Here is a 21,727-nt window from a genome sequence, read left to right as displayed (position 1 = left end):
AAAATACAAGTTTTTTCAGTCATTGGTAAATGAATAGATAATGGACAAGAAAAGAAGGCAAAAGGGACATATTCAGCAAAGCATCCTCTTTTGTATTTCCAACAGTAGTTTTATGTAAGATCGATGGCCTTAGACATGAAGGAGTCCCAGTGAAGAAAGAAAGATTGCTTTATTTTCTCTAGAATATATTTAGGAATAATTATGGGCTTATACACTGTGAAAGGAAGAGCATCGGATGGGGAATTAGTTAAGTCCTGTCCAGATTCTGCTGGAACTTGCTCTGTGACCTTGACCAAATCACTTATCCTTTCTGGGCCACTGTTTCCTTTCTGTTTTAAAATTCTGCTATGCTAGAGCCTCATAGCAAATAACTAAGGTGAAATAAAGAAGTCCTAGTAAATAGCCTTAACTTTGAATGGTACTGTGAAAATAATAGCTTTCTGTCAAAAAAAAAAAATCTTTGACAATACTAGGTGAATGGTACTTTTTAATGTTAGGGGATAAATTTAGATATTCATAGTTTCATGTCTTCAAGTTTTCAGGCTTCAGATATTGAATTTGTTTTTGGTTTTGTCGATAGTCTAATTTTGAATTTTTTCTATCTGAGGTTGCTGTTCATTGGGAAGTAATATAAAATACTTACAAAGTAGCATATAACAAGCATAGTTCTGGTTAGCAGAATAATTCTGGAATCAAAGTTGTCACCACCACCCCCTTGTTCTTTTCATCTGTCATGAAGTCAGAATCCAGATTACATTTATGCTCCAGGGAATATAGTTTGTCAAAGGATACTGTATACAAACATAGACTCTTATACCTGAGTAAAATGAACAGTAATCAGGAATAAAGGTAAATGTTGAAGGTATTACTTGGTGATTATAATTAATGGAAATACTAGAAACATAAAATATGTATTTATTTATGCCCTCTTAAACTAAAATCTTTCTTTACCAGGAGGAGAAAAGCAAAGAGTAGCAATTGCAAGAGCCATTTTGAAGGACCCCCCTGTTATTCTCTATGATGAAGCCACTTCATCATTAGATTCAATTACTGAAGAGGTAAACAATGGTGAAAACTTAAAACTCTTCAATTCTCACTGCTTAACCTTTTTCCTCGAATGTTTCAGTAAAATGGCTGCATTCTTTCATATTTTGAATGAGCCTCAGTAGGAGGTGCTGTAGAGAAAAATACCTAGCCCTTTTCCCCAGTACAGCAAATGTTGATAGTAAGAATGCCAAATTGCATTGAATTATCACATTAAGTCTGTTTGCAGATGTATCTCCTTTTGGAACTATGTGACAATTTATGTTCTTGTATCACCCTTGCATCTTGCAAAGCTGTGGGAATCACCTAATCTGCTGACAAAGAAAGGTTTTAGTCTTTCTGCTTTTGCCACTCAACACTTAATAAAATAGGTCATGTAAATGATTGTGTGTGACACAGTACACCCAAGAAAGCCTTTCACTTATCTTGGAGCAACTCACTGAGGTACAGATCTGGCACATACAGCCTGCAGTGCTGGTATCAATTTATATTCATTTCACAGCAAGTATTGTGAAACACTAAGATGTTATGACACTGATATCATTGCACTGCCCAGCAACTACATTAAACTTCCTACAATCTTTGTATTAAATACCAAAGTCTTAACAGCAATCATAATTTCATGAACAAATCCTCTTAATCTAGAACTGAAGATAGGCTGATATTATTTTTCAGTTGCCTCCATTCACCTACATCTTACTTGTAGGTAAAAACCTATTATTGAAAGATAGGTCTAATTTTGGCTTTAGAGCATGTATGACATATATTTTGCATATGGAGTTAAGTTTCAGGGCATACTATTTGATCTGCCATATTAAAACTGTTTAATTTCTAAGTGAATTGTTTAGCATGAGGATTTATTATATTTAAAGGGAATCTTAAGGTGCACCAGACCCCATTCATAAGCAGAATAGCAGTCTACTTAGAAGAACTTTATATCTAAAAAATGTGTCATCCACATTTATTACAAATTAAATGTCCTAACAACAGTCATTATTTGAGTCATGTATCTTTTTTTAATATTTTTATTTATTTATTTATGTCTTTTTGCTATTTCTGGGGCCACTCCCGCAGCATATGGAGGTTCCCAGGCCAGTGGTCGAATCGGAGCTGTAGCCACCAGCCTATGCCACAGCCACAGCAACTTGGGATCAGGGCCTCGTCTGCAACCTACACCATAGCTCATGGCAATGCCGGATCCCTAACCCACTGAGCAAGGCCAGGGCTCGAACCTGAAACTGCATGGTTCCTAGTTGGATTCGTTAACCACTGAGCCACGATGGGAACTCCAAGAGTCATGTATCTTCATTATCTTACGGAGCATAATCCACTAATTGCCAACAGAGAATTCCCCCCACCTTGAAGGGAATGAGTTACCAGAAGATTTAGTAAATTTTAATGGACCTTTTTAAAAAAAAAAATAAATTGTATTGGCATATAGTTGACTTACAGACTTGTTTAATGGACCTTTTTTAAAGGTCCAGGGCATCAGTATGATGTCAGAGTTTAAGTTCTTGAGGTTAAGGAAGAGGAGTCCCTACAAACATCACAATTTTTCTTAGAATTGACCCTGCACTTGATTTTTCAGTCTGTCCTAGTAAAGTATAAGGTCTTCTTTTCCTGGGTAACCATCTACTTCTGATAATTTTATTCCTTTTATAAATACAATGACTAGAAATACCTGTAGGAAACCACTGGAAATATCACCATCCCCCACACTGCTAATTCCATCTAACTTGCTGTACTTATACCCAGGTTTCCAAGTATAGCTGAATATATATACAACTCTCTTACATTTTACAGGCAGTAAACAAAAATGGATTTTCCAGAATGCTTTTGAAAAAGGAATTTCTTCAAGTTAAACGTGCACAATTAATTGTCTTTGTCACCCTTTCCAAGTTTGAACTAAGGAAAAGCAATGGTCCTGTACCCTTTGAGTCTCCTATCTTTTCTTAATTTTTTTTTAATTTCTCTACATCCTATCCTTGAGTCTCTTCTGATTTTATTTTTGCTCTCATTGACCAGATAAACATATATACACATGTCAGTGGATTCATCATTTTTATGTTTGTTTTTAAGTATAGAAAATATCCACTTTATCCCAAACATTGTAATTTAAAGAACTCTTGCCTGTCTTAAAGCTTTTTTTTCCCATAGTAATGTGGTCATATTTATTTTCCCTCTTTGATTGATGTACTTCTCTTTGTAGTAATTATTAGATTAGGTAAAATATTTGGTGGTAGTATAAAGTTTATATAATGAAAAATTAACTGGAATTTTATATGTCCTTTTAAGAATTGTATGAGTATTTTAATTTACATTTAGATCTCTCCCCCCCACACACTCTTCTTATTGTCATACTTGCAGACTATTCTTAGTGCCATGAGGGATGCAGTCAAACACAGAACTTCTATTTTCATTGCACACAGATTGTCAACAGTGGTCGATGCAGATGAAATCATTGTCTTGGAACAGGTGAGAGATTTAACTTTAAAGATTAATATTTAAAGAATGTTAGAAATTGTTACAAACACAAGCAACTTAAATGTTGTTTCTAAAGAAATATACAGAATTTGTGTTCTTTCAATAAGATTGAATCCTATGGGATTCCAGTTTTACCTCTTTCCGATAGGAAATAATTCATGTCACTTCCAAAAAGTGAGTAAATTCTATTAACTCGCTCATTAAAGTTTTAAAAGTAAAGTTAGAGGAGGAAAGCATTAAATCCTCATATGATAGAAGCAATTTTAAGGGGTGAAACTAATATGACCTCATGTGTTCTATCAACAGTCTCTTGTAGTATTTTTTTTGTCTTTTGTCTTTTTAGGGCCGCACCCACGGCATATGGAGTTTCCCTGGCTAAGGGTCTAATCAGAGACACAGCTGCCAGCCTACACCACAGCCAGGGCAACACCAGATCGGTGCCGCGTCTGAGACCTACACCATAGCTCATGGTAATGCTGGATCCTTAACCCACTGAGTGAGGCCAGGGATCGTACCCACAGCCTCATGGTTCCTAGTCAGATTCGTTAACCACAGCCACGACGGGAACTCCCATCTTGTAGTATTAATATTAAGTCTACATGGAGTTCCCATTGTGGCTCAACAGGTTTCAAATCTGACTAGTCTCCATGAGGATGCAGGTTTGATCCCTGACATTGCTCAGTGGGATAAGGATCCAGTGTTGCCAAGAGCTGTGATGTAGGTTGCAGACGTGGCTCAGATCCAGCTTGGCTATGGCGTAGGCTGGCAGGTGTAGCTCCCATTCGACCCCTAGCCTGGGAACCTCCATATGCCATGGGTGCGGCCCTAAAAAGCAAATATATATGTATATAAGTCTATATAAGAAATAGAGTACCCAAGGCTCTTCCTCACCCTCTGCAGCCAAGTGATTACCACTTCCCAGCCTTGGCAAGAGACTAGAGGTTTACTTGTCAGGAAATTGTGTCAGAGAGGCTCTGGACACAAGAAAATTACCAACCATGTCAACAGAAAGGTGAGATTAACTGGAAATCAAAACATACTAAAGAATAAGACCACCAACCCTCTTGTGCCACTGGCCCTAAGAAGCTTGCCAACCAGTTACTTATTTCCACTGTTGCCACTCCTTCCTTCATCAGCAGATAATTAGAGGATTCTTTTCTGGAGAAACAGAAATAGCCCCATAAAAAAAGATATTTGTATTTGGGGACCCCAACAAAATGAGCAGATATCCATGTGATTATCCTATAATGAAATCCAGCAGCTGAGAACCCAACCCACATCCATGCACATAGAGCTTCCAGTCAGCCTTTTAAATATTGTATTCTTAAGTGGCAACGTATAATAAAGGAAGACCTCCAAGCAGAAAAAAAATTCAGTAGAATAAATGTAGACAATGCAGACACCATAAGAAAGCTTAAAAATATAAGTAATATAATCAGAGGACATGGAAAATACAGCACTTCTAAAATAAGAACAAAATGCTGTTACGAAAAACAGTGAAGAAGACTTAAGACATGGCATGAGTTCCAGGATATGGTGTTATGTGAAAGTAAGAAAAATGCAAAAGAATATGTAGTATGCTACCTTTTGTAGGAGGATGTGGGGGAAATAGACATATGTTATTTCTACAGAAAGAAATTCTAGGAGGATAAACTAGAAACTAAAGACATTGGTTACCTACGGGATGTGTATAAAAAGGGGTAGAAGACATAGGGAGGTAAACAAGACTTTCCTGATTATACTTTTTTTTTGTATTTTACTTCTGAACCATGTTCATGTTTTTATATATTCAAAAATTTGAAAATCAACAAGGATGGAGAAAAATCAGAAATTGAATACAAATAGAAAGAAGCAAAACTAACTGTATAACAAATTGGTAAAATAACTGTGCAGAAGAAAAATAGAATTAACCCAAATGACTTTTGAATATATTGCTCTAATTATTATAAGGATAAAAATAACTCAAATTTGAACTTAGTAAGTTTGTTGCTGGTAGTAACATGGGAGTAGCTGTTTTGAAACCATTTTGTATATATTGTAAAACTGAGCATTTGAGTAAATATATTGATGTTGTTGGGAAATAAAGGGCTTACTTGGGAGAAGAAAGATACAAATATAGAATGGGAGAAGAAGAGGAAGAACTTTGTGATTTATATTGGAACAAAATTATCAATATGAGTTCATGATGAAAAAAAGTTCCTGGAGTTCCCGTTGTGGCTCAGCAGGTTAAGAACCTGACATAGTGTCTGTGTGGATGCAGGTTCAATCCCTGGCCTCATTCAGTGAGTTAAGGATCTGCATTGCCACAAATTGTGGTGTAGGTTGTAGATGTGGCTTAGATCCAGTGTTGGCTGTGGCTGTGGCTGTGGCATAGGCCTACAGCTGTAACTCTGATTCAACCCCTAGCCTGGGAATTTCCATATGCCACACATGTGACTAGAAAAAAAATAAAAAAATTTTAAAAGTTCCTAATTCTGTTCACTGAAAAGGCCTAGTAGCAATGAAATGCTACTAGCAATGAGTGTAACTTGCACTTAGATCTCGGATTCTAAATACTGTTCCTCACCAAAAGGAACCAAGACTCCTTGGAGAAATCACTGATTCCTTATCTGGGGTAGGTAAATTAATAAGGGCATATCATAAGGACACAGGAACCATTTTGAATGAGTTCCCACTGGTCAAAGGTGGGACAATTTGAACATAAAAAAATATAATGATACTAATGAATTATAACACATAGAATAAAAACCAGTCTATAATTCCATAATGATGTCTAGGAAAGATTTTCTTCAAGAATGAAATCTTGCCGTTTACACAACGTGGATGGACCTGGAAGGTATTATGCTAAGTGGAATAAGTCAGAAAAACAAGTAGTGTATGATTTCACTTATATATGAATAAGTGAATAAATAAATGAATGAATAAAACAGAAACACACTCATAGATGCAGAGAGTGGTTGCCAGAGGGGAGAGAGTGAGGGGAGGGATGAAATAGGTGAAGGGTATTAAAAGAGGTACAAACTAAGACATGGGGTTTTAATATACACATAGGGAATATAGTCAATAATAATATAATAACTTTGGTGACAGTGGTAACTGGGCTTAATTGAGGTAATCATTTCATAATGTATAAAAACAACAAATCATTATGTTGTACATCTGAAGCCAATATAATATATGCGAATTATAACTAAGTTTTAAAAAAGAATGTCAGCTAACACATGTAGAAGGAATAATAAGTTTAGAAAAACATATTTTGCAATATGCATTGTAATAATTGATTCAGATAAGGATTAACATTGTTAAAACCGTTCAGTGAAAAATTTTTGGGAAATAGAATATTCACACAGTTTGAAAGCATGGCGCACAGATTACTTATTGATTACAAAGACAAAAAGTACCTTTAAAAGAGAGAAATCTGATTTACACTACCTTAATCAAGTGATCAAATTTAATATCATTAATTGTAGAACAAACTGATATCATGAACCTCCTAACATGGTGCACTGAGGACATCATCACCTGTATTGTATTTCAAGCAAAATGTTTAGCCTGGATCTAAGAATCAGGAACTACCAGACAAATACAACTTGAAGTGCATTCTTTAAAATACAAGCCTGGACATTTTAAAAATATCATTGTCACACACACTCACACAGACTAGGAAACTTATAAACTGATTGGATTCTGAATGGACTATATATATGTATGTGTGTATATATATATATATATATATATATATATATAGACTAGGAAACTTATAAACTGATTGGATTCTGAATGGAGTGTATATATATATATATATATATATATATATATATATATATATAGGATATTATTGGGATGATTGGTGAAACCTGGGTGATAGTTGTATTCTAGTCATGTAGGAGAATATCCTTGTTTTTAGGAGGTGCATGCTAATGAAGCATTTATGGGTGAAATGTAATAATGTCCACAATTCATTCTTAAATAATTTAGCAAAAAGTAAATTTAGAGATAGGATGAAGTGAGAGAAAGCAAATGTAGAAAAATTAACAGTTGCTGACCTAGGAGAAGTATATATGTAGGTATTCACTTTTACCATTCTTGCAACATTTCAAATTTAAAATGAGGGTGGTAAATAAATAAAGGAACAAATCAAGAACAAGAGATTTTGGAAATTAAAAATGTCATTGATGAAATAAAGTCAAGGAAATCTCCACAAAGAGTAGATAGAACAAAAAGAGAAAGAAAATAGAGGAAAGATAAGAAAATAAGAGAATTAGTCAAAGAGGTCCAACATTTCACTAATGGTTGTTCCAGAAAGAGGTGATAAGAGAAAGGGAAGGAAATAACCAAAGAATAATACCTCCAAAATGTCCAAAACTTCAGATCATGCGTTTCCATATTGAAAGGGCCTACCAAGTACCCACCATAATGAATGGACAGGAAGGGGGGGAAAAGCAAGACAGATTGTTACAAAATTTCTGAATTGAGGATAGGGAAAGAACCCAAAATCTGTGAGAGGAATATCTCAGGGGGTGGGAGTGGGGGAGGAAACACTGAATAATACATTACCTAATATAATTGATTATGAGAAAAATACTATTCAGACAGGCTTAAAGTTTAGAGAGAATTACCAATAATGACATAGAAAACTAAGCCATGAAAAAGCAAGGCAGTTACTAAGTCCAAGAAGAATAAAAAATAATGAAAATATATCTATAAAATCCTAGTTCCTATTTGGCTCAACAGGTAATACATAGTCATAATAAAGTAAACTATGTTAACTTAAATAACATTTGTGATATAACCAGTGTTATTAGGATAGTAAAGAATGAGGCAGTGAGAATGTGGAACAGTTAAGAACGCTGAGTCTCATTAATATGTATATGTGTGTAAATGCTGGAAGATATAACTGAATTTGGGGATAAGAAGGAGATATTCAAGGGTGGAGAAGGAGGAGACAGAAGGCTCTTCTCTGTGTTATAAGCTTTGGAATTAGTACTTGTCTTTTAAAGTTATATACATTTATGCTTTAATACAAATATAAATAATTTAAATATATTTTATACATTTTTATTGGATAAATTTTTGTGATTTATTTCATTGGTTTTCTGCAAAAATAACTTCATTCTTTCTATTTTTTTTTTTTGCAGTTTTCGTTGAGGATTTTTTTTTAATTGAAGTACAGTTGATTTACAACATTGTGTTAGTTTCAGGTGTATAACATAGTGATTCAGGTTTTTTTTTTCCAGATTATATTCCATTATAGGTTATTATAGGATATTGAATATCATTCCCTGTGCTGTACAGTAAATCGTTACTTATCTATTTTATGTATAGTAGTTTGTATCTGTTAATCCCATACTCCTAATTTGTCCCTCATCCCTCCCTGTCCTCTTTGGTATGTTTGATTTCTATGTCTGAGCATTGAGAATTTTATTTATTTATTTATTTTTTACAGTGGTAAAATTTAAAAAGTATAAAATGTGTAATCATGGGGACTTTTGTGCCAATGAGGACAATATTCAGGATACAGAAGAATTCATGTAGCTGAGCCAAACAGTTCTTAGACTGCCCAGCCAGCAATCAAGGAGGAGCCTTTACTCAACCACTCAGAACTGGGCACTTCAGTTATCTTACTTAAGGGTATATTTGTAAAAAGTCCTCTCACCAGGGGTACCAGTAAAAGTGACAAAATTCCTTTTGTCTTCCAACATGTTTAACAGTAGCTGTCAAGAGACAAATTAATTGTAACTAAAAGTTTGGAATTAATACCAAATCTATGCAATGTTAAGTTTAATAGCCATTGTTAAAAAAAATAACTACTGGGAGAAGTAAGCTTTTCATGAAGAAATCCTTTTTTTTTTTTTTTTTTTTTTCTTGAAGGGATTTGCCATCACTTTTTTTTTTATTTTTTGTTTTTATTTTTTTGTCTTTTTGTATTTTCTAGGGCCACACCCGCGGCATATGGAGGTTCCTAGGCTAGGGGTCTAATGCATCTACAACTGCAGGCCTACGCCAGAGCCACAGCAACATGGGATCCAAGCTGTGTCTGCAACCTACACCACAGTTCACGGCAATGCCAGATCTTTAACCCACTGAGCGAGGCCAGGGATCAAACCCGCAACCTCATGGTTCCTAGTTGTATTCGTTAACCATTGAGCTACGATGGGAACTCCAGAAATCTTTTATTTCAAAGGGCCCATGAGGATTTTGGGATGTTATTTTTAATCCTTTAAATCTCCATATAAATAAGAGTACTTTTGCTATATTTACTGATGACAGAAAATATCACCTTTAGAAAAATCTTCACCTTCCTTTTCTGCTCTTCAAAATGAAAAATAAAACATTCAGATTTTGTTTCCTTTAAGTAAAATGGTTTATGGCATATGGAATTTCATAGTTTTTGTTTGTTCACTGGACTGATAGCTCAACAGTGAAGAAGACATTCATACACTGATTTTTCCTATTTATACTATGATGGAAGAGATATTTTTAGTGACTGCAAATCTTTCAAAATCCTTGCTTAGTATTATGTATTTTCAATTATTCTAGTTTTGACTTCTTCTATGTTTCTCTTATTTTTGCTTATTAGGGTAAAGTAGCTGAACGTGGTACCCACCATGGTTTGCTTGCTAACCCTGGCAGTATCTATTCAGAAATGTGGCATACACAGAGTAGTCGTGTGCAGAACCATGAAAACCCCAAATGGGATGCAAAGAAAGAAAATGTATCCAAAGAAGAGGAAAGGAAGAAATTACAAGAAGAAATTGTCAACAGTGTGAAAGGCTGTGGAAACTGTTCCTGCTAAGTCATATGAAACATTTTTCTATTCTTCCTTTCTTCCATCCCTCCTTTCTTTTTCCTTGACTACCCATTTGCACTGAAGCAGAATTGTTTTATTAAAAAATCATACATTCCCATTTTATATAATCCTTCTTTTAGATAAGATTTATTTGAAAAGGGAATTGAGGTTTACATCTTTCACAATCTAATATGGTGTATGTATTTATCCCCAAATTATTTTCTTGTAATTGCCTTAGTTGTGATAAAGCATAATTTTTGTTACCATTTGACTTTACCCCTTTTCAATTTTTGAAGGCTAATAGCTATTTGATATCTAACCAGATGAATCAGATTGCTTTCCAGTTTTTTTGTAGTTTTTCAAACCTCCTTTATGCTGACAATTTAGATGGAAAGTGTCTACTTCTTAAAATTAAAAAAAAAAGGCAATATAGGTTCATTGTTTTTACTCCCCTTCCTCTATTCAAATACTTCAGTGATAGATACTTAATATATTTTAAGTTATTTGCCACACAACCTTTAGTAGGAAAATCCTTGATTCTCATGTTGGTGTGAAGAGTGTTCTTCATCATTAGCCAGCATTATAACTGTCATCTAGTGGTGGAAATTTCATTTTTCCACCAAATGAGGTGTTGCTTTTGTTGTTTTGGACCAAAACTTATACATTTCTCTTTAAAGCACAAACTCTGATGTAATTTGAGAGTTGCCATACTGGGAGTGATCTAAAAAGCATAGGAAGTTAATTGCCTTTTCTATTTCCATCTTAAATGCACACTGCTTTTGCTATCTAAAGTTACACAAAGAAACAGCTAAATGGAGAGTGTGTGTGCATGCATGTGTGTGTCTGTACATACTCACATATACGCATAAAGCAACATCTACTTAGAATTATTAATGACCTTTAGGCAAATAGGAGAAGATTGCATATATATTTAGATGATCAGGACTCTAATCTGTGTTGACACTTTAGAATTACTTTATTACAAGGTCTTCTTTTCCTTTTTCAGTAGTTAGAGTTTCTTTAAGCTCGAAATAACAAGGAGGAGCCCAAATAAAATAATCAGATTTTACCAGCTAGAAATAATTAATAAAATGTTGCTATGTATACACTTAGAAAGCTCCTCTCCTTTCCAACTTGAAGTTGCTTTAATTTGCTTGGTAGTAATTATTCAACTTGAAAAACTTGTGTATCTCATGAGCGACCACATAACTGTATATAATGAGGTTTTATATCCTAAAAAAAAGTCTTAAATATTTATTTTATTGGTCTATAGTTTTATTGTATTTTAAATGATAATTTGGTATGGGTGAGACTACGTTTTGTTTTTGTTTTGTATTGTTCTCATTAGTAGGTAGATAACCTAAACTATCTAACTCAGGTCTCCAGTTTTGTTATAGTGAGGTGATTTAATAAGTAGCTTGAAGCCAGTCTTTTACTGTTAGTCTTTTGACACCATAGTAAGTGGTGCAAGGTCTTGCTTTTGGAGTTGGAGTTAATACTGAGATGTGCGATCAATTGCAAAATGAGTTTTTTTGGACAGTTCTTACTCTGAAGCCGTAGACATTATTATTTTTCGGGGGGAGGAGCCTCAGGGAACATGTCCTTTGAATAACTCAACTGCATTACTAGACATGTGGTTGGTCTAGATAGAAATTTTGCTTTTGTTAATCCCTTCTGTACAATTCCCAGTATTGCTGATGTTAAAGATTAGGTTAGTTGCATAATCAAGCAGGTAAGATTTAAGTAATCATTAGTAATATTCATTTTGAATATGCATAGTGGTATTCAAAGTAAGTGACTCTGATACAGAAAGCATATAGTCAAAGAAGGATAGGACAGTTTTTAGGATGGAGATAATTTCCCCACTAAGAGATTTGAAGGTGTTTTCTTTTCATATGATTGGAGGTGGTCTCTAGATCATTGAGTCATTTTGGTCATTAATTAGTATTTTCAGCTAATAAAAACTTAAGTTACCTGGAAAAAAAAAAACCCTATGTTGTAGGGGCCATTAGTAAGTCTTAAATATTTTTCTCTTAACTCCATCTTATTAAGATGGTTCTCTACAGTGACACAATAGACAAATTAAAATGAAAGAAAAGCTTCCTAGGATGATTCACTCAGGAAATGCCAAAAAAAGGGACATTTATTATAATGCACTAATTTTACATCACAGTATTACATACTCAACAGGATAAAGTATAAATTTCTAAATCGATGTTGCATAATGTTTTTTTAATGTCTTGGAATGAATAAACTACGTTGGAATGTGGGCTCTGAAATGGAGCAAGGTGATAGGGTTTTGTTTCTTACTATCCCTTTATTTTTTAAGATTGAAAATTTTACTTTCTTCCTAAGGGAATCCCAGTTTACAAAAATTAAATCGAAACCAAGGTAATTTAGGATCATAAAAACTGGGCCAGATGCCTTCCTGAAGGTTTTAACATAGAAATATCTTGCTGAGCAGATGGGCTCATTTGGAAATTTTTGAACAGCTCAAGTCTGAGGGTCACTTTTGAGAATCAGAAAGAGGCCTTAGCATTTGGATAGACTCAAAATATGCTTATACTTTTCCTCTGCAGGGATTTGTACCTTTTGTATACCTTGAGTTAAATACTTTGCCTTTTCCCTTAGACGTTGACAAAGCTCAAATTTTGAAGATGGCTAATTTAAAAATATGTTTTGCTTTTGAGGGCAAGATATTTAAAGATTATATGATTCCTTATTTCTGGATCACTTTGCACACACTGCCATCTTGTTCCTGTCCTTCCTAATTGCTGGATGTATCAGTGAATAGCAGTTTTCGCCAGTGTGTATTCATAATTCTCTTGTAGTTTTATCATAGGATATTCTGTTTTGGATTAGTAGTTGAAAGCATTTAAATATATTTGCAGTGGCAGCTTTCTTAAATTATAGAAAGGTTCCTTCTCCCCCTGCTTTGAGTGTATAGATTTTGAATGTAGACTATATAGTAAATGACAATATTAAGTTAAATAAGTTGGTTTAAAAGGATTAATAGTTAAGACAGAATGACTCAGCAAGGAGGGGCCTTTACCACAGATTTATTGTTATAATCTGTGCAGATAATCAGTACTAAATAAACAGTATGTCTTCATGACTACAAATGGATGTCCCATTGAAGCAACTCTTTTCTGCAGTGTATAGGGAGAATTGATATTTTGCCACCCACACACTCCAAATAAGTACAGATAATTCAATAGACACTCTGGGAATATACAGCCTTATGCAAAATGTGTAAACTTGAAATCATCTCAGAGAGAAAGTAACTGTTTGCAGTACTCACAATATGCATAAAATGGTAGCAGATTGTAGTGCTTTCACTTAGCATTAAGCTGTCATATTTTTAGTGACCAGTCAGTGATGTTGCCTCCACTTTCTTAGTTCTAATGATTAGGAAGGAAAACTTTGGGGTGAAAAAATATCTTGACTGCAAACCATGCATTAAACTAGCATTTTGATTAGCTAGAAATTAGATAGAGTTCAAAATGAAGTACATGCTCTAATTAAAAATAGGTTGGAACATTTTTGGTTAAAAAAAGGCAATGGTTGTTTGCATATTTCCTATTCTCACGTAGCTACAGTAGAGTGTTTTTCGTTGATGACTTCCTTTCCATTTCTGTTTCATAAAATCATTAGATTTTAGAGTTGGAAGGAATTTAAAGATCCTTTAATGTAATCTCTTCATTCTACAAATGGGGAAACTGTACTTCAGGAGAATTCACTCAACTTGCTCTTAACCAGGTTGGAATGAAATTCTGGGTCCTGACACCAAATCCGTTTCTCTTTTTGCTGAACCACATTTCCACTCAGCAGTTATGTTCAAAGATATATTGAAGGGTGTGACATCCAGAATGGTACAGTAAGGGGCTCAGTAGACCTTCTCCAGCATAACAAAGACTTGGTAAAAGTTATTTTTTAAAAATCATTTAAAGTATCTAGAAATTGTCCAAAGGGCATAAAGCAAATGGAGGCATTCATTTAAGAAAACTTATTAAATCTCACTAAGAACAGCAGGAGTCTCTAGCACTTGAAGAATTACTTGCATACTCAACACCACCACCACCACCCACAGATCTTTGTTACAGAAGCTCTACCCTCATTGCTTATTCTGGTCAGGTATGATAAAGATGTTGGGGAGAGGCAGGGCTCCCTCTTTCCCCAGCTCTTACTCTGAGGTTACAGTTTCACCCAGTCAAGGTAGCTGCCTGAATTTTTCATGTCCTCAGTCCTGTGTTGCAAAAATGGTATTCCAGGCAAGCACAGCCAAGAGGACTGGCAATCCGATTCTTCTACCATCAACCCTTCCTCTTAGAATGGAAACACTACTCCATGCACACATTGAGAATAGTGGGGCCCTTATTTTTTTTCCACCTCATCCAACTCAAAGATTGGAGATTTCACTCAAGGATAGAAAAATAGAGAATACCACAGACTGCCACCATGCCCTCGTGCCCAGTCATAGACTCTGAGCCCCCTGCTTCCAGCTCTGTTTCAGTGATGCATAGTTTCTTTCTAAAGGGGAAGGCATTCAGTGAGGACAAAGAGTTCCACAGGTCTGCCTGAAGGGAATGACTATTTGAAACAGAGCATGGAGAACTCCATTCCTAAGGGCATTGTCAAAAACAATGGAAATCTTGGTGGAGAGCAATTAGGAGGAGCTGGTGCAAGCAGAGCAGCAGAACAGCCAAAAGATTAATAGAAACCAGCAAGAGCCCAGAAGAGCCCTCCTGGGAGCACAGCCACCTCTGGAAATTATAAAGGTTGTGTGCCTGTGCTGGGCTACACCCACTCAGGATAATCAGAGCAGAATGTGGGACAAACTTAAAAGTATTTGCCAATACATGCAGACCCATCACCCCATGGCAAAACCTTCACTGGCACAAGGAACTTGACCAAATACTGACTGAACGATAAGTTGCTCTGGCTCAGAGGTAACTCCTACAAATATAGGCTTAAAAATAAAAATCACACTCATCCCTGGCAATCTGAAAGACTGTCCAAGGCTGCGCCCTCAGAACAGAATAAACCTCCAAGCTACTAGTCCCTGCCTGAACGTGGGTCAAAAGTAAACTCTCTGGGGAGTTCCCATTGTGGCTCAGCGGAAATGAATCTGACTGGTATCCATGAGGATGCAGGGTCAATCCCTGGCCTTGCTCAGTGGGTTAATGATCTGGTGTTGCTATGAGCTGTGGTGTAGGTCACAAACGTGGCTCAGATCTTGCATTGCTGTGGCTGTGGTGTAGGTCAGCAGCTGTAGCTCTGATTCAACCCCTAGCCTGGGAACCTCCATATGCTGCAGGTGCAGCCCTGAAAAGACAAAAAAAAAAAGTAAACTCTGAACTATGATAGCAGCCTTCAAGCACACACAACATATACAACGGTAATGGGTAAAAATCTTACCAGTAATTGCTTTGTGCCAACCCAGGGGCAGCCCTTACATAGCTAGACTAAAAGAGGTAATATCAGGCTGCACACTGCAAGGAAATAAACAGCCAAGTAAATAATGACCCCCGTAGAGGAAGATCATTATCCAGAGATGATATACTGCATAAAATGTCCAGTTTATAACAATTTATAAAACATGCAAAGAAACAGGAAAGTCACTCATACACATGAGGGGGAAAAAGCAGTCAATAAACATTGCCTTAGAGAGGGCCTGGATGGTGGATGTAGCAGACAAAGATTTGTCAGTGAAGAAATGGAAATTTAAAAAACAAAAAACAAAAGGAAATTCTGGAGTTGAGAAGTACAATAAATGAAATGAGGAATTTACTAGAGGAGCTGAATAGTGTATTTGAACTGACGGAAGAAAGAATCAGTGAACTCGAGGGTAAATCAATAGAGATTATGCAGTCTGAAGACCAAAGAGAAAAAGTGATGAAGGAAAAAAAACTTCAGAGAAATGTGGGACACCATTAAGCATACCAATGAGAGTATGCATAATGGGAGTACCCACCCAAGGAGAGGAACGAAGCAGAAAAAAAATTTGAAATAGATGGCTAGAAATAACCTAATTTGATGAAAAACATTAATTACACATCAGAGAAGCCCAACGAACACCAAGTAGGATAAATACAGAGATCCACACCCAAACACATTAGAGTCAAATGTTGAAAGCTAAAGATAAGGAGAAAAATCAGGAAAGCAATAAGAGAAAAATGACTTACCACATACAAGGTAAACCCCAATATGATTAACAGCTGAAGTTTCATTAGAAACAGTGAAAGCCAGAAACCAGAAGGATATATATTCAAATTGCTGAAATTAAAAAACGAATATTATATTCCAAAGCTATCAATGAAGGTGAAATAAAGATGTTATCAGATAAATAACAAGAAAGTCCATTGCTAGTAGACCTATATAATAAGAAACAATGGAAATTATTCAGTCAAAAAGCAAGTGATACCAGATAGTAATTTAAATCCACATGAAAAAACACCAATAAAGGTACTCATATATAAGTACTTATAAAAGATAACATACTTGCATGTTTCTTATTCTTTTGTGTGTGTCTTTTTTTTTTTTTTTTTTTTTTGCCTTTTCTAGGGCCACTCCCATGGCATGTGGAGGTTCCCAGGCTAGGGGTTTCATCAGAGCTGTAGCTTCTCAGCCTACGCCAGAGCCACATCAACGCAGGATCTGAGCTGTGTCTGCAACCTACACCACAGCTAACGGCAATGCCGGATCCTTAACCCACTGAGCAAGGCCAGGGATCGAACCCGCAGCCTCATGGTTCTTAGTCGGATTCATTAACCACTGTGCCACGATGGGAATTCTGATGTTTCTTATTCTTAAGACACTTGAAAACTTCTCTTGCTTTAGTAACCACATGAAATAATATTTGTGTTCTTCTGTTGGAGGTGGAAACAAAGCTGTCTTGGACTAAGGAAATGATAGCAAATGATAATTTAGAATCTATAAGAACAAATGAATAAAGCTAGAAATTATATATAAGGTGGTCAATATAGCAAACTATGAATATATACCTGCACTCCTGTTTTAGAAAAGATCATATAAGTAATAATTATAACTATATAGTTTGTAACACACATGGATGTAATATAATAATAGTACAAAAAGGTTGGGATGGAAAGTAGCTATATAGGCTTAAAGTTTCTATATTTCAGTGGAACTAATCCATGTAAATATGAAGTAAATTTTAGTAAGTTAGGATGTATGTTGTAAGCTCCGGAACTACCACAAGGAAAATAGCTCTTAAAATAATTAAAACATTAAAGCATTAAAGCAATCAAAACGTTACACTGGAACATATCCTCTTAATACAAAGGAGGACAATAATGGAGGAACAGGAAAAAATACATGAGGCATATAGAAGAAAATCAAGATGGAAGAGGTATACCCAGCCATATCAATGTTATTAAATATGAATTAAATAAAGGGCAGAGATTGTCAGACTGAATTTTTAAAAATCAAGATCCAACTTGTTTCAACAGATAATGCTGTCTGTAGGAGAAGCACTTCATAGTTAAAGATACAATTATGTTGAAAGTACAAGGATGAAAAAAATATATATATACACCATGCAAGCACTAACCATAAAATTATTGGAGTGTCTATACTAATATCAAGTGAAATTAACATTAAACAAATGTTACTGAATATAAAAAGGGACCTTTTGCAATGATTAAATATTCATTCTCAGAAGTTTATAATAATTTTAAACATATATGCACCTAAGAACCTATCAAAATAGATGAAACAAAAACTTGACAGATTAAAGGGAGAAATATACAATTCAACAATGATAGTGGAGGATTTCATGGCCCCACTTAATGGGTAGGACAACCTAGGCAGATTCACCAAAGGAAATAGAAGGGAAACAATTTGCTCACTTCAGTAAATTTAGGAAAAGACTGAAATCTTTCAAAGAGTGTTCTCTGACCACAGTAATAAAGGAAAAAAAACTTGGGGGGACTTCAGAAGGAAATTAAGCACCTTTTATTTATTTATTTATTTATTTATTTAGTCTTTTTGCTATTTCTTGGGCCGCTCCCGAGGCATGTGGAGTTTCCCAGGCTAAGGGTCAAATCAGAGCTGTAGTTGTTGGGCCTACACCAGAGCCACAGCCATGTGGGATCCGAGCCGCGTCTGCAACCTACACCACAGCTCACGGCAATGCCAGATCATTAACCCACTGAGCAAGGGCAGGGACTGAACCCGCAACCTCATGGTTCCTAGTCGGATTCGTTAACCACTGCACCACGACGGGAACTCCGAAATTAAGCACCTTAATATAGGTCAAAAAAACCACAGGGGAAGTTAGAAAATACTTTTGAGATGAATGAAAATGGAAACACAACAAAAACAAATGGGATGCACCCAAAATTGTTATCGGAGAGAGTTTTATAACTGTTAAGTATGTTTAAAAAGAAAGAACATCTCAAATCAATAACCTAAACTTCTACCATAAACTAGAAAAAGAGGAATAAAAAACTCAAAGCATTAGGATTTACTGCTAATGGATACAGGATAAGTATATTGACTATAATCTGTGCTGTTGTGTGGTTCATGACACAAATGTGTTTTGTACATATGCAGACACTGTAATATGTTACTAGTTTTTTACTTCTGTATTCCAGGTCATGCCATTGAAGTAAGAAATATGTATTCTCAAGCAGTTTTTCTTCTGGATTCAATTATAGGAGGCTTCAACTGCTATTTCCAAAGGTTAATTTACTACACTTAAAAAATTTTTAGATGATATATATTAAAAAAAAAAACTTTTACAGTAAGATGCTGCCTTTAACTCGTCATGAAGAACAGACCTCTCCTCCACTAGTAATGTTAGATGCCATGTTGCCTATAAAGAAAAGTCACTCATTAATCAGAAGCTGCACTTTATAAATAGGATGCAATTGTAAGTTAATATTTCATTATGAAATTAATAATTTCATAGTTGTATAGATTATCAGAATTAGAAGAACTCTCACCTGGTTTAGTCCAAGGGTCAGCAAACTTTTTCTGTAAAGGAAGTATCTAAATACTCCACAGGGAGTTCCCGTGGTGGCACAGCAGCAACGAATCCAACTAGGAACCATGAGGTTGTGGGTTTGATCCCTGGCATCACTCAGTGGGTTAAGGATCTGGCATTGCCATGAGCTGTGGTGTAGGTCACAGAGGCGGCAAAGATCCCACATTGCTGTGGCTGTGGTGTAGGCCAGCAGCTGCAGCTCTGATTGGACCCCTAGCCTGGGAACCTCCATATGCCATAGGTGCAGGCCTAAAAGATAAATAAATACTCCACAGTCCTGAAAATTTGTTATTTTTCCCATGTTTGGCTCCCTTAATTTTGTTTGTAGGTTTTCTGTACATGCCTCTTCCCTCTTTTTATTTTTCTTTGTATGCAACAACTGTCACTCATTTATACAACAATAAGTAACTAGCACTAAAACAATGAACTATTAGGAGTTCCCTGGTAGCCTAGTGGTTAAGGATCCAGCGTTGTCACTGCTGTGGCTGGGTTTGAGCCCTAGCCCAGAAACTTCTGCGTGTTGTGGGCATAGCCGAAAAACAAATAAAAAAACCAGAAACCCAAATAAACTATTAGTTAACTTTAGGGTGGTCAGGAATTCTCAGAAATACATGAAATTCATATTAAGTCCCATTTCAGTTTCCTGTCGACCAACCAAATTCATTAACATATGAAAATCAGTAACTTATCCTTTCTTTTATCTCACTTTAACTCACTGATAGTGGGAGGAATGGCAAAATGGCCAAAGGTCTAAAATACAAAGGAAGTAAAAAGTTTGGGCATTGATAGTCTGGGAATCAAATTTTCAGCTACAGAATAATTAAGAACTAAGTGAACCCTTGGTTGAGCCAGTTATTCTCCCATTTGACTTCCCTTCCTGATAAATCTCTGGTGTAAAGGCTTTCTTAAGCAGAACACTCAGAATGAAAAGAACAGTTTTCTAGATTTGTTGCCGTGTGTCCTTTTCAAAAATAATAGTTCAGGGTTTCGGTTTCCTTAAGGTTCTGCCATTTCTTGTGATCTGGCTATGTTTAGGAAAAAGAAAAAAAAGTGAAAAATGTAATAATATAATCAAGTGAAAACTTCATGGTAATTTCAAATGGTCATGCCTTCTATAAGGTCTCAGAGGTATTAATACTCCTCTTCATATTCTAAGATCACATGAAATCCATTAATGTATTGTTTAACCTCTAGTTCTAACTTGTTTGTATGGTCTCTGCATCCATTTGTGTAGCCATTCTAATTTAATGTTTGAAATTATACTTAATGTTCTAAGATAGGTAATTTACATGACCAGCTCTAAAACAAGTATGGTAGAGATTTTTCAATGAACTCTTCCTGGTTAACAATGAAAAATTTTCAAGCCCCAGTAAATAATGTTTGTGCAAAAGATTTCCTAGTCTTTTTTTTTTTTTTTTTTTTTGTCTTTTTGCTATGTCTTTGGGCCGCTCCCGCGGCATATGGAGGTTCCCAGGCTAGGGGTCCAGTCGGAGCTGTAGCCACTGGCCTACGCCAGAGCCACAGCAACGCGGGATCCGAGCCACGTCTGCAACCTACACTACAGCTCACGGCAACGCCGGATTGTTAACCCACTGAGCAAGGCCAGGGACCGAACCTGCAACCTCATGGTTCCTAGTCAGATTCGTTAACCACTGCGCCACGACGGGAACTCCAGATTTCCTAGTCTTATTACTCACTCAATAAATACTGTGTCAAGGGAAGATGTGAAAATGCGAGGACAGACACAGCGACAACACAGACATGTGATGACAGAGGCACTGACTGGGTTGATGATGTCGGCAAGCCACAGAATGTCTAGGGCTACCAGAAGCTGGAAGAGGCAAGAAAACCTCCAGTGGTTTTGGAAGGACCATTGCCCTTCTAACACCTTGGTTAGACTTCAAACCTCCAGAACTATGATGAATTGGAAATCTCCAGTCACTGAGTGACAAGTTCAGAGTCAGCCAACTGGAAACAAGCAGAACTAGAATCTGCTCTACATCTCAGCTAACCAATGCATCTTCAGTTACACTGGAGTCAAGAAGTGGTTCTTGACCCCTTCAGTCCCAGATACATATCTGAAGAACCTAGGCCTAATGAGTAATAATTTCCAAGGATGAGGCCAGGTCATGAGGAGAAGCTACCGGGGGATTCTGTTTTCAGTCCATTCAGAGAGCATCATACTTCAAAGCTAATTAAGAGTGCGTAATGAGTATGGTAAGAGACCATCAATTAAAATGGGCAACTTAATGTCTTATGTTTTATTATATTTATTTAATCCAATCATTAGTCTCTACAGTTTAGCTGTCCTAAGGCCGAAAACAAAACAAAATCCCAGGACTTCCAGATGTTAGTTTAAATCTATTTTAACAACTTCTCTTATTAAGGTTAATTGGGAA

General features: G+C 35.9%; 1 protein-coding gene across 2 annotated transcripts in view; it reads left to right on the top strand.

Moving 5' to 3' along the window:
* The window catches only part of ABCB7 (ATP binding cassette subfamily B member 7), a 126,511-nt gene extending 114,936 nt beyond the window's left edge, over positions 1-11,575 (top strand). The window contains exons 14-16 of one of the 2 annotated variants that reach the window (XM_021080712.2): positions 955-1,058; positions 3,474-3,519; positions 10,109-11,575. In XM_021080712.2, coding sequence (XP_020936371.1) covers positions 955-1,058; positions 3,474-3,500 — 131 coding nt within the window. In that variant the 3' untranslated portion in view covers positions 3,501-3,519; positions 10,109-11,575. Of the gene's footprint in view, positions 1-954; positions 1,059-3,411; positions 3,520-10,108 lie in introns of both variants that reach the window. The other variant, XM_001928719.6, reaches the window with a different exon arrangement.
* The last annotated feature ends 10,152 nt before the right edge of the window (positions 11,576-21,727 follow it).

Source organism: Sus scrofa, chromosome X (genome assembly GCF_054392235.1).
Source record: "Sus scrofa isolate SSC_HxYL_T2T_F1_AM1 chromosome X, Sscrofa_HxYL_maternal_Yorkshire_Landrace_v2.0, whole genome shotgun sequence".
NCBI lineage: Eukaryota > Metazoa > Chordata > Mammalia > Artiodactyla > Suidae > Sus > Sus scrofa.
This window is presented reverse-complemented; position numbering and strand designations above follow the sequence as displayed.